The sequence below is a fragment of the Eptesicus fuscus genome, chromosome 8 (assembly GCF_027574615.1).
Source record: "Eptesicus fuscus isolate TK198812 chromosome 8, DD_ASM_mEF_20220401, whole genome shotgun sequence".
Classification (NCBI taxonomy): Eukaryota; Metazoa; Chordata; class Mammalia; order Chiroptera; family Vespertilionidae; genus Eptesicus; species Eptesicus fuscus.
Window position 1 is genome coordinate 95,824,058 of NC_072480.1, and position 19,246 is coordinate 95,843,303.

At 43.0% G+C, this 19,246-nt stretch overlaps 1 protein-coding gene across 3 annotated transcripts in view; it reads left to right on the forward strand.

The window, feature by feature from the left end:
- The first annotated feature begins 270 nt into the window (after nt 1-270).
- PDLIM3 (PDZ and LIM domain 3) overlaps nt 271-19,246 on the forward strand; it is a 30,816-nt gene continuing 11,840 nt past the window's right edge. Inside the window, exons 1-4 of one of the 3 annotated variants that reach the window (XM_054720123.1) lie at nt 271-589; nt 9,452-9,603; nt 11,185-11,269; nt 18,025-18,212. In XM_054720123.1, coding sequence (XP_054576098.1) covers nt 497-589; nt 9,452-9,603; nt 11,185-11,269; nt 18,025-18,212 — 518 coding nt within the window. In that variant the 5' untranslated portion in view covers nt 271-496. Of the gene's footprint in view, nt 590-9,451; nt 9,604-11,184; nt 11,270-18,024; nt 18,213-18,544; nt 18,613-19,246 lie in introns of all 3 variants that reach the window. The other 2 variants (XM_054720120.1, XM_054720121.1) reach the window with 2 other exon arrangements.

Consider the following 19,246-nt stretch of genomic DNA (forward strand, 5'->3'; position numbering starts at 1 on the left):
AGGTCACACAGCTAGTGGGTAAATGCCACAGCATTCAAAATCGCTAAATAACTCATTGGACTGAAGATGCTGCGTTTTACTTGAATGAAGGCACAGAGGCTGTGGTTTAACTGCTTTTAACTTCGAAAGGGGCGCCCCGCTGAGCTCCGAGCAGAAAATAAACAGGAGGACAGGTGTGACCGGAGGAGAGTGATGGGAGCTGTAACCCGAAGCCTCCGCCAGCGCCAGCAGCGCCCGCAGGGCCGGAGGCTGCACACAGCCGCGCGCCCCGAACTCCCCCGGGCCTGGCGTCTCTTTCTTCCAAAGTTGGAGCTCTCCTTGGTGGGAGGGGGCCGGTGACGTCACTCGGGAGCAGGGATAAAGCTCCCGGGCCCCAGTCCCAGCGAGGACGCTGCCCAGGGCGCACAGAGGGCTGTCCGGCTCGGGGACTCTCGCCGTGTGCAGGGCCACCCCCTCGCTGCGCCCTGACCCGAGGAAGGAGACACCAGAAGGCACCATGCCCCAGAACGTGGTCCTCCCTGGGCCTGCGCCCTGGGGCTTCCGGCTCTCAGGGGGCATCGACTTCAACCAGCCTCTGATCATCACCAGGGTAGGTGTTCTCCCTTCTTTTGCTGCAAGTCGGGGGACCCCGTGGAGCGGAGGGTGGCCATGGAGCCTTGGTGCGCTGGGTGGGTCCTCTGCCTGGGACTCGCAGCTGGAGGGGCGGCCGCAGCTTGGCAAAGCGAGGTTTGGAGGATGCAGAGCAGCGGAGAGAACTGACCTGTCAGCCCCAAGGGTCTGCCTGCATCCTCTCGGTCCCCAGCAACTTTCCGCCACCAAGTTTCCTCTGCGCTCCGAGAGGGCGAGGCCGCGAGGGCGCGTGTCCTCTGCCCTCCACCCTCCACTCCGGTCCCCTTCCAGTCACCATGGGGGGCGCAGGAAGGAGAGATGGGGACGCTGGAGGGAGAGGTGGGGACCCGGGAAGGGGAGAGAAAGGACTGACCCTGGGGGCTGTTGCTGGTCTGGAGGAAAACTTCAGCCGGGCGCTGTTCACGGGCGCTGCCTGGGTCCGCCAAGTCGGAACCACTCTTATCAGCCCAGACAGGGAAAACATTACTGATCTGGATCCCTGGGTTCCCAGGCATTTTGAATAAATATTTTCCAAAGCTGGGAACTTGGCTGAGGAATCAGCACCTATAACTGAAACTACGAGGGAAACAGGTCAGACAGTTTCGTTTATCTGATGGAAAATCAGCATTCAGCCTAATAACTCTGAAAAGAAGGCTTTACTATTAAAGTCAAGCTTTTCTTACTCAATAGTCTTTACAGAGTTGTCTAATCGGAGGGAAAGAAAAAGGGTTTCTGTCCTCTCCATAAACTTCTGTTTAGCCTAGATGATTTCTTTCTAACACAAGTATTTGTCTTAAAAGAAAATTATTTCTATCATCACACATAAAGCATAGTAAACCTAGTACTTTTATGCTTTGTTTTCTTCTCTTCCTTACTGCTTATATGGCATCTGATAAATGTATACTTTATAATCTGATTTATTCACATAGATTTTTGAACAAGATAATACCGTTTAAATTCTGTTCTTATATGTCTACGAGATTTGGGAACCAATTTCTTTTAAAAATACCTTCAAACATGTATCATTACAAAGGCACACCACGGAACTTTTTTTTTTCTTTCTTTTTTTCCCAACCTAAGGAAGTGTTTTTATTTTTTTTTTCATTTTTTTTAATTAAGGTATTATATGTGTACATATCTTACCATTGCCCCCCCCCCCACCATGGAACATTTCAAGCTTTGTTTTACATTTTTCAAAAACATATAAACACATCTGACATGCGTTTTTGTATGAGACATGAAAACTTAACATACCCCCAAAAACGTCCCTAAGTAAACTAAGCAGAAAATGGTTTGGTGATCCGGGCCAAGCAACGCCTTTTATGGATTTACCAAAGAAAACAGTTTCCATTATCTCTGCTAAGAAATATTTTTAAAGTTCCTGACGTCTCATTCTCATTTGTTTATATTAAATGAAATAAGCTTTTGAATTCTAACAAAAGATAAATCATATTTATATCAAACCCTACAGAAATAATTAAGTGATTTACAAAGGGAGTGTTCCTGCTATTGCTATGCAGCACGTCAATATGATTCATCCCGGGCTTGAAAGGCGAGCTGTTGACATTTGGAACAATGTTTATTTAAAGCCGTGCGTACGTTCTGGGGTTGGCCTGCAGGCGCTCTTTGTAAACATATTCGGTATGATGACAATTATTACTTGGGAGGCCAATTCTGGCTTGAATTTTTAACTCATTACTTATTGTATTGATCATTGCGGTGCTTGGTTCAGTAACAGTGCAGCACCATACACGATTGTTCATTTGGCCATGCCTCTTCTCTTCAATTACTCAACTCAAGGAGGCAGGTAAAACTAAACTGTTCTGTGTCCCAGGGATCCCCCACACCGTAGGAGACTCGTGTGGAATAAGTGAAAACACATCCGCATGAACTTTTTCACCTTAGCGAACACCTAATTGAGACTGTTTCCACTGAAACTGTAAGAATACTAAAAATCCTTTGGAAAAAAGACTGGAAGATATTGCAAGAAAGTAATGATCATTGTTGTCCGTAGATAGTAGAATTCTTCTATTACTTTTAGAATCTTTATATTATTCGGAAAGGAAGTGAATAAGGTTCTAAACCCTTTATTTATAGCCACAGACTCACTCACATCTCACCATAATCCAATGAGAGCAGGAGTGCTATTATCCCCTTTCACAGATGAGGAGGAGGAGGCCTGGAGAGATTCATCAACCTGCTGAGGACAAGGGGTGGGGCAGCACTGATGCCAGGTCTGCCGGCCTCCCAAGTCTGCACTCTGAAGTCCCCGCATGGGAAAAAATCTGCTTACTGTACAGAGATTTCCAATGGGTGTGTTGTGCCATCCAATTCATCACCTGGTTCTGTTGATTCTCTATCTTTAACATCTACCACTTTTCTTTGTTTCTACCACTGTATCTCTCCGAGGTTTCATAACGTCCCACTGAGCTGTTTGTCTCCCTCCCCAATTCACCCTGCGTGTCCTTCCCAGCCATCTTCGGGAGATGCAAGGTTGCTCCAATCTTCCCCATTCTTACACACCCCTCAGTAGCATCACCAGAGTATCTATATATATAAAAGTCTAAGCAACCAGCTGACCAGCCCACCGGCCGGCAGCTATGACACGCACTGACCACCAGGAGGAAGATGCTCAATGCAGGAGCTGCCGAGCAACAGCAGCTTTGCAGAGTGCCCTCTCACACTCCGGGACCCCTCGGGGGATGCAGATTGTGTACTCAAAAATATCCCATGATAAAGATGAATGGCAATGATTTTGTTAATTGATTTGTCTATTTTAGATGCGTATGCAAAGAATTGAGATACCAATGCTTCCACTTAATGCCACAAAAAGTCCAGTGTATTCCTTAAGTCAATTAAGTCCATGTTTATTGTCCTACAAGCCACCCCCACCTCCCTCCCTCACACAATACAAGTCCGGACTCAGCCATGCTGCTCGATAATGATCCTCTGCTACACCAGGGCTGGGGCACCGGGTTATCAATGTCACTCTCTCCATCCACTGAAATACATACACCCCACCATTGCTTACAATCTAACTAATCTGTCAGGTTGATCATTATATCATAAAAAAGAACATCAGAAGTAAGGTATATCAAAGACCAGACATTCTCAAAACATTGAGCAATTTTTTAAAAACATACACGATTTAAAACACACACGATTTTTAGGAGAGCAATTTCTAACCAATAGGTGTTCTAGACTGTACAATATAAGTTATGTTGTGGTGTTAGGTTTGGGGAGTGGGAAGTTTTTGCAGCCACCATATGTAACTGGCCTAAGTGTTACACAGAATAAAGCTCTGGGCTCACATCTCTAAGAGAGCAGCGTCTCTTTTCTTGGCAGGAAGATTCTAAGGAGTCTTTTTTTTTTTTTTTTTGAAGTGTGTGGACCACCCAGAAGGTGGATCTACTATCACTGCCAAGTTACAGATCATTTGTTTTCACAAAGGGTCCAATCTGGAATAAAGTGCAAGGTTCGTTTGTGCACATGATAGAGAATTATTGTATACATCTGCTGCCAGCATGTCCTTTCCCACTCAATTCCTCTTCCCCCTCTCCCCTCCTCCCTCCTCCCTATTCAGAGCACACCCAGGTTCAAGATCACTGCAACTGAGAATGCTATGTGCACTTGGGTACCAACACAGGCAATGTTAATGCAGTCTTGAGTTTTTCAGGCTTTACCATAGAAATGTGTATTACTTTAACATAAACTGTATTTGAAATTTGAACTTTTAGAAAGAAATATGTACAGCTGAATGCAATCCCTTTCCAGGATTCAAGTGTAGCAAGAAAGTTGATGTGATTAAAAATCTATTTAATTTTGTTCTGCCAAAGACGTGTCTGCATGGAAGTGCTGGTTCCTATGTGCATAACATTCATCCATCCCATAAATATCTATTAAGTGCAGGATGTGATGCATGTGGAAGACACTGTTGGGGATACCATCGTAACTTAATTGGTTTATCTGCCCTGAGAAGCTCACATATCAGTAGAAGAGAAAGGACATTTGCATAAACCACTGAGATAGAACCTGTCCAGGATTCCATGAAATGAAGCATGACCAAAGAGATAGGAGGAGTCGGGGAGAGAGAGTACCTTCAGGAGTGGCATGATGGGGTAGTGGAGGAACTTGGGTTGTAAAGTTACCCAGATCCATGAGGGAAATTCAGATTTTCACTGCATGTGTGACCTTAGGCAAGTTCCTTATACTTTCTGAGCATCAGTTTTCTCATCTTAAAAGATCATCTTGAGAATTCAGTGAGATCGTAGTTCTCAATAATAATACAAAATCAATAACAATCTATATATATATAAAAGACTAAGTGACCAGCTCACCAGCTGGTAGCTATGATGTATAATGACCACCAGGGGGCAGACACTTCAACCAGTAGCTATGACACACACTGACCACCAGGGGGCTGACGCTCAACGCAGGAGCTGCCGAGCTGCAGTGACTTGGCAGCTGCGGTTCTTGGGTGACACACCTGGAACTAGAGAGGAGGGAGCCCGATTCTGGGGTGCATCACCCGAAAACCGCCCTCTTGCAATCCAGGACCCCTCAGGGGATGTTGGAGAGCCGGTTTTGGCCCAATCCCTACAGGCCAAGTGCACTGGACCTCTAGTAATCTACACTAATAAAAGAGAAACATGTAAATTGACCATCCCTCCGCTATGCCCACCAGCCAATCAGGAGCGAGGATGCAAATTAACCCAACAAAGATGGTGGTTAATTTGCATATGCAGGCATGGAGCGAAGACTGAAGACAGCATAGAAGGAAGTCAAGCGCTGCGGAAGGGAGCAAAGTGGTGGAGAAGGGAGCGAGGCAGCGGAGACGGAAGGGAGCAAGGCAGTGGAGAAGGGGGGCTTCGCTCCCTTCTCTGCTTCACTCCAGCCGCAGGAAGCCCTATTCTTTCAGGAATAGGCCCGAGGAAGCCTTATTCTTGCAGGAATCTTCCTGCAACGGGCCTCTAGTATTATAATAGTTCTCAACCCTGGCTGTACATTAGACTCACCCAGATAATTTTTGATAACTTTAGTACATACTCATACTTACAGAGATTCTGGGTTAAGTGGTATGGGTATGGCTCTAGATGTAGACTGTGGATGCTAGAGGGTTTGAATGCCAGGAGAGGCACTGGAGTTTATTTGTAGTCAAGGGAGAACAACCAAATAACGGGGTTTCTCAACATGTTGATCCGCGTCCCACCATAAGCCCATCAGTATATACTTGTCTTGCTCCATAACTATTTCAATCATTTTTATTATTAACATAAAAATCCCATAAGGGCCATATCTTGGACTTCCCTTGTGTCTCCCACAGTAAACAGAACATTACAGATGTTTCATTTCTGTTTTAAATTATATTTTTTCCCAAACAGACCCAAATAATAGGTTGATGTGATAATGAAAATCATCTGAGGCACTTGTTAAAAACACACATTCCCTAGTCTCTCTGCCAGAGCTTCTGTTCATGATTCCAGACATCCAGAGTGGGTGGGAGTCTATGGTCAGCAAGGACCCCAGGTGGTCCTTCTAATCAGACAAGTCTGAAAACATGGCGCTCAGGGATTGATGGCAGTACTATCTCCAATGGTCTCTCCAATGCTTTTGACATTGGAGGCCCTACTGACCTGGATAATAAATAATCCATTGAAAACTCTTTATCTCATTTTAGCTCTCTTTTCTCCTAATTTGGGAAAACATGTTAGTAATAATATAAAATAATATAATAATATCAAGTAATACATGGAAATAATATATTCTTGTGATTAAACATATAGTTTAACTTACTAAAACCAGACCAATGTAGTGGTCATTTTCTGATCACTAGACCAATTGAATTTGAGAACTTGGAAGATGTGAAGAACAGTGTTTTCTCCTTCTGTCTCACCCTTCTCTCTACATACTTTTTTCTTTCTTACCGACTCTCTCCTTGGAGATTCCAGGACATCCGGGTTGAAGTGGGCTCTGGCCATCACTATCAACCATCTTTCCTATTGACCTCCGAAACATCTGGTGACAGAGCTGTGTACAGCTGCTCCCAACGTTAGTGAAGAAGCCACGGGATTACTTAGACACTTCTCTGAAAATAGGGGCTGTCTTCCTTGCCCAGCCTGTCTCAGAGCTGCTGCAGTGGTCAGATTTATTAGAAAGAGCTTTGCAAATGTAATATTTTGGGGTAATTATAAAATAGTGTTATTAACGTCCATATCAACGCTGTTCATAACGTTTAGAATACTCAGTATCTAAGTTTAGCACACCAGATGTCTCTGTTTAAAATTTATATAAACAGATACACACACAACTCTACCTTCCACTCACTCATCCTAACCAAAGCTAAAAGTTAGCCTTTTCTAAAGTGAGAGTGAGTGTGAGATCACTCAAATCTCTCTGATTATATTAGAAAAGCCCGGTGAGGCTTTAAAAGCATATACATTAATCCATGTTTTCTCATGCTTTGACTCAAAGAAAAGCATTCTGATCTTAGAATTTTAAAAATTAGATAGTACTGATTTTTAATGAACTCTAGCTAGAGAAAATTAAAAGTTTAAGATTATTTTTATCCCTAAAGTCACATCAGGGCTGGAAACATGTTATTCTTCTAACAGTTCTGGGTTTGGGAGAATTTCTAAATGGAAAACATCTATGAAATGCCCCCCAGAGGCTGAGATGTCACCATCCCCAATTGCCTTCACCCGGATCCCATCAACTATCCCTAATGGAAAGTGGCCATGACCACTGCAGTACTGTGATCACAGAAATAGAGTGAGTACAAGAAGCATCTCAGTGACGAAACTGAAGATCGAGGGCATATGAGAATTCACTATTTTAGCAATTTTGCTTATTTAGATGAGTCTTGGATCTCCCTTAGAGCCACAAAGTGAAATAGAGTTAATAGGCAGACTAAAAAAATGCGGGGGGGGGGGGGGTGGGAGGGGAGGAGGACGGGCAATGGGTTAATGACTGAGCCTCAGGTAAAACATTAGGAACAGTCTAGTTCTGTGGTTGGCAAACTGCGGCTCACAAGCCACATGCGGCTCTTTGGCCCCTTGAGTGTGGCTCTTCCACAAAATACCACGGCCTGGACGAGTCTATTTTGAAGAAGTGGTGTTAGAAGAAGTTTAAAAAATTTGGCTCTCAAAAGAAATTTCAATCGTTGTCCTGTTGATATTTGGCTCTGTTGACTAATGAGTTTGCCGACCACTGGTCTAGTTTATTCCTGGAGCAGTTTCAGATTTAAGTCAAGTTCTATGTATGTATTATTCTGCTCTAAATAGTGGAAACTTGCAAATGTAACAATGATAGGTTGACGTGAATGGCACTAATCTTCAGGCATAAAAGGAAAAGAAACAAAGTATTACAGGTGTCCCCCTCTTTTTCCCATGGACCCCCTCCTCCCAGGCCTCCGCCACACTATAGTCTGTGGCCATGGGCTATGCATATATAAATATAAGTTCCCCCGTTAATCTCTCCCCACCACACCTCACCCCCATCTTCCCCCTGAGATTCGGGGGTCGGCTCCATGCTTCTGTGTCTCTGGATCTATTTGTTCATCCGTTTATGTTGTTCAGTAGATTCCACACGAGTGAGATCACGTGATACCTATCTTTCTCTGACTGGCTTATTTCGCTTAGCATAACAAAATGTTGCATCTTGTTAGTTGTTTTCTATTTGTCCCATCTGTTCTCCATTCATGAAGAAGAGACTGGATGGATATAAACTTCCCCTGTGTCTGCAGTTCCCAGGGATTCTAGACTCTCAATACTAACTCACACTCGGCCTTTAACAGTGCGTTCATAATTTTACTTGACTTCTTCCTAACAGCTAGTGTGGTGGCCCCCTCTTCCTCCTTGCTCTGATTCAGGGAAGCCCATGCTTACAGTGTGTCTTTCCTTGGAGGCACCTGTCTTTCCTAAAATTGCAGGCTAGTTGGTTGCCCTTCAACTTCAGCTCTCTGAAGAGTTCATAAAAGTTACCATTGGATTTATTATGTGGATTATTCATATTAACTCTAAAGTGATTCTCTTTCAATTTCCACATCCTAAGTAACCCCTGAGTGAATTATAACTTACAGGGATGCTAAAGCAGTTTCAATCCTACCTAATAAAATGGTAATATGTAAATTACCATCACTCCGCTACGCCCATGATTGGGCCAGAGGGAGGCGCAGGGGGCGGGACTCGGGGTGGCCAGGGTGGCCGATTGGGCCAGCAGGATGCTGAGCTCGCATTGCCAGTGGCAGCGCGAGCTCAGCGTCTGTACCATGGCTGTGCTACGGAACAGAAGGGGCCTCTGGGGCAGCGAGCTCATGTCCCGCTGAGCCGGAGGCTTCTGAAAGGCCTGGTGCACCAGCGGACATGCACCTAGCTCCACTGCGAAAAGCGAAAGCATGTAGGGGACCCTACACGTGCATGATTCAATCATGCACTGGGCCTCTAGTTCAAATATAAAATCCCCTAAATTCTGTGAAGTTCTATTCCCAAATCGTTTGGGCTGACAAAAGAAATCTAAAAGAGAAAAAAAAAAAACACAAATAATTTTGTTTAAAGCAAAGGAAATATGATTCAAACAGGGAGACAGGAAGGTATTTTACAAAGAACAAGACGCGTCATGATGAATGAAATGTGGTTTGTAAGAAACAAAGTTATTTCACATGATGGGAAAAGAGAGCTAACACAATTGACCAACTAAGAGTTACTGTAAGTTAGAGTTAGGATTGCCCACCCAGTGAAACACTTAAAGTGTTACCAAGCTGAAATACAGATGTCAGGCACAAACCTCAAGATATCTGCAGGATGCTGCTTTTTTTTTTTTTAAGTGGTGCCATGATTTCTTCCAGATCACTCCCGGGAGCAAGGCCGCAGCTGCCAACCTGTGCCCTGGGGATGTCATCCTGGCGATTGACGGCTTCGGCACGGAGTCCATGACTCACGCTGATGCTCAGGACAGGATTAAAGCGGCGGCACACCAGCTGTGTCTCAAGATTGACAGGTGCTCTTTAACTGATGGCGCTAAAATGTGATCTGTTCGGCAGGAGAGCCTGAACCGAAATGATAATGAGGTCATCCTCCCTGGGAGGAGGGTGTCGCAGAAACGAGGCATTTGACTGGCTTTTTCATAGGTCAGCCACGTTGGTCTGCTGTTCCCTGACGTCAGTCAAGCTAGTCGTTGTTAACAAACCATTTCTAAAAGGAATTCTCTGGAATGTCAGAATAGTGAAAGAGGCTAATGGAGTTTGTTTGTTTTTTTTCCTGGTCTGATCCAGTTAATTGACAATGAAAAAAGAACCATAAAAGGTATTGGCCACAAGGAACACTACACAGCATGGCCAGTTGCCCTGCTGTTCTAAATGTGGTAGAAAATGGAATTCAAAGATTCTCCTAAAAGAATCTCTTGGCTTGACAAAATATGGTCATGTGAAAAATTGGTTGCTGATATGCTGCAGGCCATTGGCTGTTTTGTACAGAATTCAGCCCAGAAGAATCTCACAAGGTGTGAAAGTGTTGTGCGCATGAGTGTATTAGATAATGAGACATTTCTGACCAAAAACAGGATTAGGTCATTGAACCTGATATGAGACAACTGTGGGAATAATGTTTTGTGACAGTGGCTGTTAGTGTGTTTATCCTGCTGCTGTTGGATTCCCGATCTCCCCTGCTGGTACAGAAGGCACACAGTTGATCTGCCACTTGATGGGGTGAAACTGACGCTTTCCCTGTCTGTGCATAACCTGTGTACCTGCCAAGCACACCGTCCCAGACAGATCCATAAAAAGGATTGCACAAAGCACAGATCCTTGATGCCAACAGCAAACCCACCTGGCCAGTCACTCCCCGTCTCCTTTGGTGGCCTGAGTAGGCTAGCAGGGAACTAGAGGAGACCTGGGAGCTTGCCCTGGGTCATGTACAGGAGATCCCTGCAGAATCTCCCTCCTATACTGTTTTCCACATGCACTGGACACCTACTTTCTCCAGAAATTATACAATGTCTTTGCCTCAGTCAGTTTGGGTCACTATACCAAAAATACCACGGAATGACTCAATGGCTTAAATACCAAGCACTTATTTCTCATGGTTCCGGAGGCTGCGAGTCTGAGATAAGGGTGCCAGCATGCCCAAGTTCTCCGTGAGAGGCCTCTTCCTGGCTGTCCTAGTCGCCTTCCCTAGTACACACACACACACACAGATTTTGTCTCTCTCCCTCTTTTTAGAAGGGCATTCATTCTACTATACTCATAAACTAACCCTAATTTCACTCCAAAGGCCCCAATTCCAATTACCATCACATTGGGGATTAAGGTTTCAACATATGATTTGGCAGGTGGGGGGAGGGATGAGGCAATTTACAAACAGTCCATAGCAGCCCATCTTGATCCATTTGAGTTCCGCCCAAAGTACACTAAATATGTAAGACTGATTAGGTGGGAGAATGCAGAATACTGAACAAGGAATATTGCTTTTGCTTAAATTATCGAGGGACAATAATATTTTCACAAATGCCATAGGAAACTGAAGGATGCTAAAACTGGAAGTATATTAGAATTTGGAATTTACGAACTCATTTTATTTACAGGGCGGAAACTCGCTTATGGTCTCCACAGGTAACTGAAGATGGGAAGGCTCATCCTTTCAAAATCAACTTAGAATCAGAACCACAGGTATGACTTTCAGAATGAATGATATTCACTTTACACCTCCTTTTAAATGATGTGGGTAACTTCCAAGAGGAAGAAGTGGCAAATATCAAAAACTGGGATAAGTCACCTGATGAAGCAGTTGTCTGCCTTTACTCTCTGAGATTAGTTTAGACTACCCATGTTCTCTTGCATCAAGAAAACAAAGAGGGATGCCCAGGCAAACATCTTGTCAAAAGACAAACATGTTCTCAGCAGGAAAAATTTGCCTATATTTACACACAGTCCAGTTCTTCTTTTCATTGTTATGATGGATTGCTGCCAGCTGACCAGGAGGTAATCCAAGAAGTTTAAGATGTTAAAACAAAGCAAAAATGGGATGGGCAACCATTTGCAACAAGTATCTCTAATCTGTTATTGGGAACTTCAATCCTTCAAGGTCTTTACCCACATCTTATTTTATACCTTTCTTTGATTCTCAATTCTGGCCTTCTGTAACTAAGTTTCCGCTAGGAAAAGTCTTGCATTATGTGATCATGGTGCTATTCTGCTCATGCAGTTGAATTACAAAGACAAAGGACTTTCCCTTGAGGCAACGTCTATCTATTGAGCTAAATTCATTTAATAATCTGATGCTTCTCTGACCAGGACTACTCTCAAAGGCCCCCAAAATCTGAACGTAAACCAACTCTCAATTGTGCTGTATGGAAAATGTAATTAAGAAAAGGATTTTAGAGCCTCTACTTAGAAGCTCCCCAAATTTAGAGAGACAGATATATAAAGTCAGTATCCCTTCTAAAACAAGTATTCCTACTAAACTGAGTAGACATCCCAAGACGTAGTTCTCCTAGGTGGATCATGAAAACGCACTGCAGGCATCTTTGTAATTGATGCTTCGGCACTGTTTCCCTCCAGGATCCTCAGGATCCTCATCTCTGGCCATTGCCCCGCAGGTTCCCTACTTGTCTCCGCCAGCCTCCATTTCCTGCTACATGCAGAGTAGCATAGGTACATGGATCTCACAGGGCTTCTCAAAGATGTGAGTAAAATAAAGTAAAATTTGAGTAAGTAAAGTAAAATAACTTGGCACATCGAATTGTTCCTAGAGATGTTAAGTGGGAGCTCTTGTCATTATCGGTCCAGTAGCCCCTCCCACCAGGCTGGGATCAGAAGGCCCCCTGGCCAGTTCTCCCCAGTGAGACAGGAAGCTGCCACTGTGACAGGGCTTCCTGGAGACACCATGCCTTCCTCTTCGCTGTCACAAGGGCCATCACAGATTCCTTTAGATTCAAACATGAAAGGCATGGGAGGGTCTAAAGATAAGCTGCGTTTTCTAACATTGCCCGGGACCAATCCTGGAAACCAATAAATTCTCAGCACAGTGCTCTTGCCCACCTCCATCCCACCCCACCCCAAACCCCCGCTGCTGCAGGTAAAAGTGTGCAAGGCGAGGGGGATACTTAGGTCAGATGAGGGTAAGCGAGCAAAACATGGGTGAGACAGGCAATAAATGTGGTGGGAAGAGATCTGAATGCTCCCAGGTGGGTTGGTGAGTAATAATACCACTAATCAATGCTATATTTGATTTTAAAAAAAAAGGACTGGAAGAAAAAACGGAGCTCTTGATGCAGAACTGGCACTCGTAGATAGCCAAGCCCACTGGCTTCTTCCCGCCCTACCAATTCATCACTTGGAGGCAACACACGAGAAAAAGAGATCATGTGGTGCTTTAAAAAAACAAACCAAAAAAAAAAGGAAATTTGAGGCTCAGATACATGCATTTCCTGACCCCGATCTCATTGTCACCAGGACAAACTGGGTAGAATTCTGAATTGCCTCTTCCATATATAGCACACATCCAAAATTGTACTGCACCCTTTTGCAAATTATTTTTTCCTTCAAAATCTCTCCGGATTTTTTAAACCCAAGTTCATCCACGTGAGATGCCAAGATAGGGGGCCAATTAGACAAATTTGACCCAACTCCCAGAGCCTCAGTGATCCCTGATCAGGTCACAGCGCCCCGCTGGCATGTGGGTGACTGACTCAGCAACGACTGTACTTATGAAGCTCGGGGGCGGGGGGGGGGGGGGGGGGGGGGGGGGGGGGAGGGGCTTCAGCTAATGGGAGCCTGTGATTTGCGAACATCTCTCTCCAGAATGGAGTTTAAGGGCAATTGTCTGAGTTATAGTGCTAGGAGAGGTCCCTTTTGTAAACTATGAGCATTAATTTATGACTATGGTTATAATTTATGACTCAGCTATTCCAAGAACTGAATTTTAAACCATAACCCTAATTTGAAATACTCTGCCCTCTCAACAATCATGGGTTAGCTCACGTGTCCTGTATTTTGGGGGTTACACAATACGGACATGTGTGATACCAAACATGGGGGAAAGATGGAGAAGGAAGTAGGGTTTTAAAAAGAAAGGTGAAGATTGGGTTAAGGGCTCAGAAGCCAGTCAGATGGAGCCTCTGAACATTCCTTTAGTTTGAGTCATGAATACTTCTTACTGACACCCTCTCCGAGAGGCCTGTGTGTGAAGGGCTCTGAGATAAGAACCACTTGGGTTCCTCTCCTGATGGACCAGGGATTCCTCCTCCTGACATCCTCAGGCCAGGTTTCTGCGAGACCAGCACTTTGGGACAGACATTCCCTACACAACACAGCTCACTTCTTTAGCCTCTGCTCTCTGAAATCCCACAGCACACACTAGAACAGAGCCCAGTGAGAAAGCCGAGCAGTGCGTGCCACTTGTAGAAGGAGGCTGGAGAAAGCTAAAATGAGGTTATGTTTATATTCTTCTTTTTTATTTTTTAATTAACACAACGCTATGCAAAGAGTTGCCTTCCCTACACCCACCCTCACAGCCCAAATGAGAACTCGGCAAACTTCTGGACAACAAAGCTGTGTTAGTCTGAGAAACAAGTGCCATTAACACAGCATGCTTCAAGATGCCACACAGGTGCGCAGTAAAACGCCTTTGAGCAATACGCGATGTGCGTTCTTGTTCCTCAGCCCAAGTCAAGCATTTATTGTAAGTTGTGTGGCCTTTGCTATTGGAATAAAATACTCTTTTTCATTTTAGAAGTAATATATGTTTGTTGCGGGAAAACCCACTCCTATATATCCTAAATCCAAGCACAGCCACAAATAATATATTTTGTACATTTATTTCCAGTTTTTCCCCCCGTGCATAGGGTTAAGCTTTAGAGACTTTTTCGTACACAATCATAGTAATAATTGGTACAAACACTTAATACATAGTTTTTTTCACTTTTCTATGCCATTATGAAATAGTTAAATTTTGTTTTTATGAATTTAGACTTGCAACTTTAGAGGTTATTTAGATTAACCCTAGCCATTGCATAAACACCTTTCATTCCACCCTGAGCCTGGCCCATGAGCACAGGCATGCATTCTTCTATATAAAACACTGTTCTACACTAAAGGCAGGCTAAAAAACATTGTTCTAGACTAAGAGCATGCTAGACTAACGACGTAGAGTTCTACGTCATTCTCCAAAGCCCACATTCTTAAACAAAACATGACCCTCATGTTTGTTTAATGTGAGTTGAACAACTCAACATGATGATGGAGCTTTCACAGACAGAAGAGAGGCTTTCCCGAAACAAAAACGGTTCTTTCCTAAAAGAGAAGAAGGCTGTTTCCACTTCCATAAAAAGGACTGAATCCTTGTCAGAGAAGATTTGATGATGAGGATGTGCTGCGTGTACAGTTAAGTGGGATGAGGGCTGGAGTTCTTTCTATGTTCATAGAATAACCTTGTTCTCCAATATTTTGATAACTGATGGCAGCCTACACAAAGCAAGTTTTCACAATCCCCCTGTACCCAATTTCTTCCCCAGTGAGAAATGGGGAAAACGTGAAACTTTCTGCAGTAATAAAGGAAGGGTGACTTTACTTTTCATTTGTGGGGTGAGGATGAGGCCGGTGAAGTGAGTGTTCATAAATTTCAGGCATAAAATATAATCATTTAGTCAGTGTGGCTTGATCAAATGTATGATCCCTTGATATCATCTTTCCCTTATTCCCCCACCATTTTTCCTTATAAATTATATGTATATTACACACATGTTGTTGGTTGGAGTTGACAACTGCCTCAGCTCTCAGACTCAGTCTTCACCTGTGACAACTTCTCCAAGTGAGGAACTGAGAGGGGAACTGTCTCTGAGTGTTGTCACTGCTGATGCTGCCATTGCTGAGGTCACCCGGGGACTTGGGAGACGGGTGTCAAGAGCTGCTTTCTCCCAATGTCAGCAGATCTCTGCTCTTACAGACAGCCGTAGCATCTCATTAACTCGAAATATCATTCCTTAATGTAAGCTCCTAACATTTAAAAATAATATTTAAAAATCTAATTAACTGCCATGGTAATTTATTGACTGCCTAAGAGATAAGAACCACTCGGATGCTTTTGTCTGGGTGGAATAAACACGAGAGCTGGACTCAATTCACTGCTATATAAAGTTTTTACCAGCATTTTCCATTACTAATGGTTTTCCACTATAAAATTAAAAGGAAATTAAAGTGGAATGGCAGACTTCCAATTGGGTTGGTCTCTCCATCCTGTTTGACCACCAACGGCGATGCGGGAGGGACGGAAGGTGGCCTCCGCGCCGCCTTACATTCGTTGTTTACCTTTGGCGGACACATTTCATGGTGCAGCTTTTGGAATGACTCTAGCAACCCATGAACTAATGCTTTGCAGAACCTAAATATGGATGTTTGAAGCCTGTGTTAGAAAAACGTCTTTTTATGATCTGACTAGAAAATAAAGGCATTATTTTTTCCTAACAAATTACACATCGGTGACTTTTGCAACGTATAACCAAAACTGAACATGGCAAAGGAAGGCTTGGCGCTGATTAACCTATGTGCTGCTATTTGGATGCACCACTAGAGATGACTAGTGCACAAACCTTTTCAGAAAGTCTCCTCCCTTAAAAGAAAATCGCCATCCATGTTTATTTACCAATTTAAGACTAATAAGATAAAATAATGGCAGAATATGTTTCCTATAAAGCCATCAGATGATGTTAACTAGTTTTTATTAATTCAATTATATTTACCAAAATATTTAGAGCGTACCCTACTTTGTATTTTTTTTTAAAAAAAAAAAAGCTAAGTTCCAAATAGTGTGAGCCCTTCAGTCCTGCCTGATTCACTATTTTAATTAGCCTGAGAGATTTATAATCCACCAAAACTAAATTAGGCAATTAATTTATATTAAATTAAGGCCTTCTGTCTTCTTTCATATTGAAAAGAGTAACAAAGGCTTGAATCATGGCCACTGTCATTACTTAAAATTATTTCCAGTTCACAATTTCATAACATAATAATGGCTAATCAAAATGGTTAATCATAACACACAGCCCTAAAAAAGGGAGATAGTCTCTTTTCTAATTTTAAAAAAAACTATCCCACAACTTACTCATCTGTAATGACAAGAAGGAAAAATTGACATGAATAAGAATTATTACAAGATCTTTTTATTTTTTAATAAAATGTCTATTTCCAGTAACATTCCAAATAATCATAAATGTTTGTATTGCTTGAAATTTGTGTGAGACACTGGTGACACATTCGCAAAAACAAATGAAGCTGATGTGCACGTGTGAGTGAAAATACTGCTGCAGAGACTTACCTTACTAAGTATGCCAAATGAAAAGATTTGGAAAAAGAATCAGCTCGTGTGGATTGTAGTGTTCACTTTTGGTTTTCTTCTGTGGCTTAGAAATTAATTGTAATAACTTTATGACATTATAGATCTACATAAAAATTAGAAAACATGGTTCTGACATTAACATAATAATATAGAGTTTCAGATCATGCGGGCATATTTCCAATTTAGAGTTTAGGACCCTTTTCCCTGAATAATAAAGTGAAAATCCTTTTGTGAATCACACGCATTAGCTATCTCTACATTACTGACTTTAATCTTTCTGGAACTAGAGTAGACATGAAGAGTTCTTTAAACACATAGCAGTGAAATCGTCACAATAAAAGCAAAGGAGGTTTTATATAAATGCTATTCCCACTTTCATCAGAAACAAGAGTCTTTTAATTACTATTTTTTCTAAACTTAAGGTATAACTTAATCCACATTAAGAATTTTGGTTTTTTGTTATAGGTATTAAGAAAAAGCAGGAGGGTCAATCGGGGGGGGAGGGGGAGGAGGAGACATATGTAATACTTTAAACAATAAAAAAAAAGAAAAAGAAAAATCAGAACTTTTACTTGGGTTAGTTAAAATGATTTAGTTATTCACAAATGCTCACTCTCTTTCTGGCCATTTTATTCCTTCATGTCCTAAGATGGGGGAAATTTTATTAAGATATTAGTAGAAGATAAAGCAAATGTAAGTTCTACTTAAGAAAATGTTAAGTAGTATAGTTTTTTTAAGCTAACAATCTCATTTCTAACACAAAATTTCTCTATTCAAATGAGTCAAGAATTTTTCTAAAAGCTATGGATCTGTAAGTCCACAGGGGACAGACAAAAAATACAGTGTTTGAATTATTTTATAATATTACAAATAAGGTCAGTTCCTTTGCACCTGAACATCTGGTGAAGACAGCACAGGTCAAGTTCACGGAAAATGCAGAAAGGTTTATACCTGACTCCTCCTTTAACCTCGCATTAACCTTGTATTGGGTAAGAAGCCTTGATTAACAGTCGCGATTGCTGTTGGTTTGCTCATTAACGGCTCTGTTGTGCATTCTGTGGCTCTGTGTATTTTGTCTGCCATTGTACAGGAGTTCAAACCCATTGGTACCTCGCACAACAGAAGGGCCCAGCCTTTTGTTGCAGCAGCAAACATTGATGACAAAAGACAGGTAGTGAGCGCATCCTATAACTCACCCATTGGGCTCTATTCAACTAGCAATATCCAAGATGCGCTCCACGGACAGCTGCGGGGTCTCATTCCTAGTTCACCTCAAAAGTAAGTATCGGCCTCCGCCTCTGGCCACCGCGTTCCTAACGGCAATAGCCCGGTTTCTCTTCCTTTCCCAAGTCCAGCTCTTGCTGTTTTACTTTCCTGACTTAAAGACAAGCATCTAGACCGTGGTTCCAATCTGCCAGTCCTGGAACATTTAGTGAGCCGATGGTTTAAAAGGAAGAAACCACTCGGCTTCCATCATCACCCTTCTCTAGTCATGTCAATATTTGGTGGTAAATAACCGGCTCTGTACAGTTATTGTTTGCTTAATTTTATCTTCTGAAGTCACAGGTTAGTCTTCCACTGAGGGACTGTTTAACCCTTTGTTTTCACAGGATGTGAACTACTTTGAACACAAGCACAATATTCGGCCCAAACCTTTCATAATCCCAGGCCGAAGCAGGTCATAAGCTTTGAGACTGTGAAATTTGGAGTGCATGCTTCTTTAATGAACCCTTACTAATCTCCCAGAAGAGTAACTTTTGAGGTGTTTGGAGTGACTAGTTTTTTGGGGTTTTTTTCCATTTTGAAGCTTATTTCAAAAGCCAAGGAAACAAGCTCAGCAGAGTAGAGAGCCAACTAACCTCCTCCATTTCCAGGAGTAAACACTGACAAGATTACAGAGCTTCAAATGCTATGCCATCACCACGTATATTTATAACTAATACCCCCCCCCCCCCCGGCATCCCAACAGGACTCACTGACCTCTGAGGCAGGCAGATGTCCCAATCCCAGCTCAGGAAGGCCCAGCCAGCAGGAACAAAAGTGGAAACCAGCCCTCCCATCAGGAGTAAGGAAGCAGGGGCGGCGGGGAAGGGGGAAACCACAGGTGGGGACGCTGGTAGCTGCTTATGTTAGACCCTCATCATCCCCACCTCAGCACCTGCTCCTCAAGCACCACCAGAGCAGCTGGGCAACCCCACTCCTTCCAGCCCTTACATAAACATCAATTTGCATTCCTACGGATACTTGCAAAGGAAGAGAGGGGGTTGAAAAGGAACTGTTCCACCTGGAGGAAAATAAGTAATAAAGACAGA